The sequence below is a fragment of the Cavia porcellus genome, unplaced genomic scaffold, assembly GCF_034190915.1.
Source record: "Cavia porcellus strain 051 isolate PalLab524CR breed Dunkin Hartley unplaced genomic scaffold, mCavPor4.1 scaffold_2, whole genome shotgun sequence".
Classification (NCBI taxonomy): Eukaryota; Metazoa; Chordata; class Mammalia; order Rodentia; family Caviidae; genus Cavia; species Cavia porcellus.
In genome coordinates this window covers 95,551,933-95,557,932 of record NW_026947485.1, presented here as the reverse complement: position 1 = coordinate 95,557,932, position 6,000 = coordinate 95,551,933, and the positions used below count along the sequence as shown (strand labels likewise).

Genomic DNA, 6,000 nt, shown 5'->3' with positions numbered 1-6,000 from the left:
TTCTCCAGTGCTCAGATGGGGCAAGAGCAAAACAGTACTCAGGGTTCATTTCAGATCAAGCTGGGTTTTTTTTTTTTTTTTTGAAAAAGTGGCACTGTAAAGATGCCATGGGCTCAGATTTCTTGGGCTCAAGTCATATTCTTACTACTTGTGTGACTACAGCAAAGTGCCTTGGAGTGTTAAGTTCCTCACTTAATGAAAGGTAAATATATATCCTCAGAACTACTCTGAAAGTTAATGAGCTAACAAATAGCAAATGACCAGCACACCGGCATATAGCACCAGGTGGCTATTAGCTAATATGGTTGTCACCGAAGAGCAGAACCATGGCAGGCTAATGACAAAAACAAGAGTGCCTGTGTTTATGCTCATGTGCCATGCTAGTGCCAGGGATGTGCTATTATTAGTCCTTATTTTACAGGAGAATGAAAGTTCATTAAGAATAAGAGGACTCACTGGTTCCTGCCTGACTTTAACATCATTCAAGCAGAGAGCAAAGGGCAGCCTGGGCTGCATTTGGCCATAATGCCAAGGCAAGCTTTGATTCACTTTGGTCTTCTTCCAAAGCCTTTCCAGATACAAGGTGGATCTACATACTTCTTATTGAAGAGAAGATTAAGCTTTCACACTGGCGAACTGGACCTCAATCCTACATGAGGCCTGTTTCTTAGTGCCGACCACTATACAGCCTCTGACCCTCAGCTCTTGATATAAACAGCCTGATCTTTGGTGTGTACTCACTATAAGAATCTGAGCCTGTGCACACTTCCAAGCCGAAGTTTTGCAACAATCTTTTTGGGTCCAACTTTCCAAACTCTTGGAAAATATTTTTGGAGGGAAAGGTGTCTACAGCTGCTTACAGCTGCACCTGTTCAAAGACATACTGAGGGAGCCCATTTAAATTCTCTGACACTAAGATCTAGTTCTTATTTCAGACTCAGGACAAATGAGTGGCTGCAGCTCTGTGAATGCTAGGGATTTACAATAGGCCAGGCCCGGGGTTGTGGCATGGTCTTCTAAACCATCTGCCTTTCAGGAGGAGACCCAGTTTCCGGGGTGAAGCTCAGGAGAGGGAGTTCCTGCATCTATCCTGCTCTGGCTAGCTTTCCACACTCGGCCCAGTGCCTGGTCCAGAGCAGAGGCCCGGAAAACCTTTATTGACTGTTTGCATGACGCATGGGGTCAACAGACTTGAGATAGTTTGAAAAGCTCCAGATGCAAGCGGAACTGTCCTCGAGGCCTAGTTCATAAAGCCACGGAGGCTGGACATAGTTGTATAACACAGGGAAATCCAATGGGGTGATTTTGGAGTAACTTACAAGACCGAGAGCTCAACTTTGCATGGACAGTGTGATATACTGTGGAGCCCACTGACACCACGCTCATTTTTAAATGACTGCAACCAACTTTCTAAAAAAAGCAAATCAGACAGAAATGTATGAAGAAATATTTTAATAGCTCAAACTCAAAGTCATCATACTTCCCATTCCAAACAGAATCCTAGAAGAGGCAACTCTGGCCATCCGAAAGCCAGCGTTCACCCATGTGTGGTCTCGGTGCATCGGCCTCCCCTGGGCGCTGACTTGGAACAAAGCATAAACAGGCCTAGGACCATTCTGGCTCCCAGAGCTTCCTGTTATTTATGCATTGCATCAAACGCATTAGTTGGACAGGATGATGACTCAGTTAAAAAAGGAGACAAATGTTGACTAAGCAGGAACAGCCCAAGCTGGCAGGAAAAAGCGCGCTGCATACATAGGGTACAGAAGGGTGGAGCTTCTGCCTGCACGTCGGCAACATTACACTGGTTTTGCCTGCAAACTATCAAGAAGGGTTCTGTTGGCCAGGCGGTTTCGACCCAATGAGCAAAATGGAGGTCAAAAGTCTTGGGTGTCCTCTGCCAGCAGCCCAGAGTTCTCATGCATCGTCCACGGGAGAGTCTCTCAAGGAAACATGAAATCCAGCTCATGCCTCTGCCTATGGGTCAATTTCTTCAGGAATCACTGTAATCATGATGTCTTCATTGCCCCTGCGGACAACCATGTTCAGGGTGCTCTCCTTTTTTATGACGTCACTGACATCATTGGCAGACGTCACCGACTGTCCATTGATGCTGATTATGACATCGTTTTCCTTAAGACCACCACTACAAGACAAAAGGAAACCCACTGGTTACGTCTCCATTCCTCCTGAGCTTAGAACCAAAAAGCGCAGAACAAATACTGCTAGGTGATAGTGATGAACTCGAGAGTGGTTTAAACGTTTCCTTTTGAGAGATTTAGGCCAAATCATTAACTGTGTTCACTGCAGGAATGCCTATGTGTACTTGTGTGATGTTACAATGTACTAATCCCAAAGAGGCAATGATCTATCAGATAGCATCTGCTACATACCACAACCATGGCCAACCTGCTTATGACAGGCAGTGCTCAGTTATTCTATTAGATAACACTTCCTCCATGTTACTACAGCTGTAACCTTACATTTTACCTATGACAAAACAACATCACTAGAGACAGTTTGTAGTGGGTACATCTGTGTTCCGTTAAACACCTGAGGACACTGAAATCTGCATTTCATACAACTGTCACATGTCACACAATACTAATATTGTGGAATTTTTCCAACCATGTAAAATATTTTCTGCCTACAAGTCATATAAAAGCATCTAGCAAACCAGCTCCGGCTCAGCCCCAGTTTCACACTTGTCTTTGAACATTACGTCAATACAGATCACAAGTCCTAATTGTTGGCTGAGATGCTTCTTTCGTGTTCTCTGGATGTCACCTGAATTATTTCTCTAAAGGTGTTAACAGGTATGGACTGGCAGGTCACGGACACAGAAAAGGTTCTGAGAGATTGGTCCTAAGGTCTTGAGGACACTGCTCCATAAAACCTCTTCCAGCCATGCTATCCAGACACCTCCTGACCCTGCTTTTGCTCTTCCCATCTGAATGACCTCAAGCAAAGCAAGGATATGTATGTGTGATGAGTGTGTGTGTGGGGTGTGTGTGTGTGAGTGTGTGCGCGTGCAAGAGAGATAGACAGACAGACTCTAAGTCCAGGGCAAGCACTCTACCACTGAGCCACAACCCCAGACATTTTTAAATTTTATTTTGAGACAGAATCTCACTTAAGTTGCCCAGGTTGGCCTTGAACTGAGATTCTCCTGCCTTATCCTCGGAAGTAGCTAGGATTTAGAGGTATGTACCACCATGCTTGGCCCAGAACAAGGACTCTGAAGGCCATAAATGCCCTTCTGTGGATGAACTGTGGGCCCAGGTGGGCCAGAAGTGACCCAAGATGTCCAATCACATTTGTCAAGAGTGGATACAGTCATCTGAACCAATAGAAAAAGAAAAAAAAAACCACTGCCTTATCCCACTACCTCTCAGGAAAAGGGGCCAGGCATGGTGGTGCATGCCTGTGATCCTAGCACTTAGGAGGTTGAAGCAGGATCACTGCACGTTTGAGGCCAGCCTGGGCTACACAATGATTTCACGGCCAGCCTGAACTACATAGGGCGACCTTGTCTCAAAAAACAAAACAAAACAAAAAAATACATATTAGCAAAAGGGAAGACACTTCTCACTCACGCTTCCGCTGGGGTGTCAGGGATTACTTCAATAATATACGCTCCCGAAAGCACATCTGGAAAGTCTCGGTGGCGATCTTTTAGCTCTTTGGCTTTGCTGCTCAAGAGGAAAAGTATTCATGTTAATGTTAAGTACCATCAGGCTTTCCTCTGCTGACATTTCCTTTTCATGAAGTTCCCGTCGCATCTCTGAGTCCAATGTAAAAATTCCTCCAAGAGTTCTGATTCTACTTTAAAATTGCCTGCCTCCTGGAATCAAAGGTTTACTATGTAATAGTAGAGAAATACTTTAATCATAATTGGAATTACCATTATTTATTATTAGTTAATAATAGCTACCACTGAAGGAGCGGTAAAATAGAACAGCTGGCCTAGTTTACAGCCCCACATCTGCCATTTGCAAGCTGTGTTGCTGTGGGTATTTGCTTGACCTCTCTGAGTCTTTGTTTCTTCAGCTGCAAAATGGGCTAGTAAGAGTGCTCTGCAGATGGGGTGTTAGAGGATCAGGTGGGGCTGTCTAGGTAAGGTGCCCACCCCAGCACCTGGCACTATGGCAGGTGATCACTGCCTCTGCTTGTTGATCCAAGAACCTGTGCTGTCATGGTCATCCTGGAGATGACACTGTGAACTCAGGAGTCACAGCTAGGAGGCACAGGAGCTCAGAGAGCATCCCAACCCCAAAGCCGACCCCAAAGCCTGTACTCCTTCCAGACACCTCCATCTCTCCTGGCCTAAAAACAACCAAAGTGGTTTTTTTCCTGGCAAATTATTCCTTCTTATGGAATACTGGGAAAGGTACCACCACCCGTAACATGTATCAAAATGTCTCAACATTTTGACAATGTCTCAACATTTGACATTTTACTAGTTAATAATTACAATAATTCACAGCAACCTATCTACAGAAAATCAATGTATTTTGTTCTTTACACACTCAGCCTACGACACAGCTCAGCCATGCCAGCTAGGTCGGTCACCAGGACTCATGACGTCACCCCCATTTTTCATCCAGGCTCACACTGCAGTATGTCATGGCCTGGTAACCACGGGCAGCAATTTCCAGCAGCTCAGGAAAACAAGCCCATCAGTCATCACAGCTGTCAGTGGGGCCTGCCCCAGCATTTCTGCAGCCATGGCCCATGGCTACAGAGCGAACAAGGGGCAGGAGCTGCAGCAGCTGGGCAGCCACTGGGACACTCCCGGAACGTGGGTTTCAACAGAGCAAGTGGCATGAGGAAGGTGTGAGGGAGCTGCGGGGAGCCAGCCCCCACACTATTCAGGCTGTCTTCAAACAGGAAGGCAGAAGCCCTCTCTCTGATGGTCAGATGCAAAAAACAAAGATGAAGAGTGAAACAAAAGAGGCCAATGCCCCCCCCTTCTTTCCCAGGGGGACTTAATTTCTAGCAGAAGCTTCGAGGTCTGAAGGCAGCGTATAGTTTATCGAGGTGGGGCGGGGGGGGGGGAGTTCGGTTTGAGTGCAGGGCAGACATCTGTGTCCTATTTACCCACCTGGATGTGAGCGACATCATTCGGATCCCAATATACTTCTTCTTGGTGATGGCTTTGCCTGGTGTGACAACAAAGGAACAAGAGGTCATCCCACTGGGTGGGAGTGGCAGAGAGCCAGGGGTCCCAATACTCCAGTTTGCAATATGAGGCCAGGACCCGAGAGGGACACACTGAGGCTGCAGTTCAGTCCTGGTCTGGGTCCCCACCTGCTGTGAGATCTTCCAAGAGTCCCATTCCAATATTTGAGTTAATCACCAGAAACACAGGAGAGTTCCCGTTTCTCACCGCCTCATCCTGATCTCTGGCCCTTCTCAGGCTGTATCTCTGCTCCATAGACATCGAGAACGGGACCCTTCTGCTCCCATTCACTGCCACCATCCTCTTCCACAACCTCGGGACTTCCCTCTGGGTGACTGGCAGAGCCTTTTTGTTGGCTCTTAACTCTCTCTCTCTCTCTCTCTCTCTCTCTCTCTCTCTCTCTCTCACACACACACACACACACACTCACACACACACACACACATGCAGCAGCAGCAGCAGCAGCCACCTCCTTCTAGTACTGAAGTGGGCTTTCCTTTCAAAGATATCACCCAGAACCTGAGCTTCTCTATTCCAAATGCAGTTAAAAATGCACTCTGGCCTACTGTAAGCCTTGCTTCTCTGGCTTCCCACACCTGTCCTGTGTCAGTGTACACAGCTTCTGCACTCCCGCCCCCATGGACCACTTGAAAGGCCACATACACTCTGTCGATACCCAGGCTACTGTTTCCCTGTCTGCAATGCTGCGCTGCCCCTGCTTGCTGTTTCCTCACCGGGCTGCAGCTCGGGAGGCATCTCTTGGCCACGCTGCTTCCACTATCAACCTCTCCAGTCACTCTGTAGTCACCTGCCATGCC

The 6,000-nt window shown here is 47.1% G+C and overlaps 1 protein-coding gene across 1 annotated transcript in view; it reads right to left on the bottom strand.

Moving 5' to 3' along the window:
• Nucleotides 1-1,435: 1,435 nt before the first annotated feature.
• Htra1 (HtrA serine peptidase 1) overlaps nucleotides 1,436-6,000 on the bottom strand; it is a 44,711-nt gene continuing 40,146 nt past the window's right edge. The window contains exons 7-9 of the mRNA XM_063244884.1: nucleotides 5,105-5,162; nucleotides 3,597-3,692; nucleotides 1,436-2,146 (exon numbers count right to left, since the gene is read on the bottom strand). Coding sequence (XP_063100954.1) covers nucleotides 1,978-2,146; nucleotides 3,597-3,692; nucleotides 5,105-5,162 — 323 coding nt within the window. The 3' untranslated portion in view covers nucleotides 1,436-1,977. The remainder of the gene's footprint in view (nucleotides 2,147-3,596; nucleotides 3,693-5,104; nucleotides 5,163-6,000) is intronic.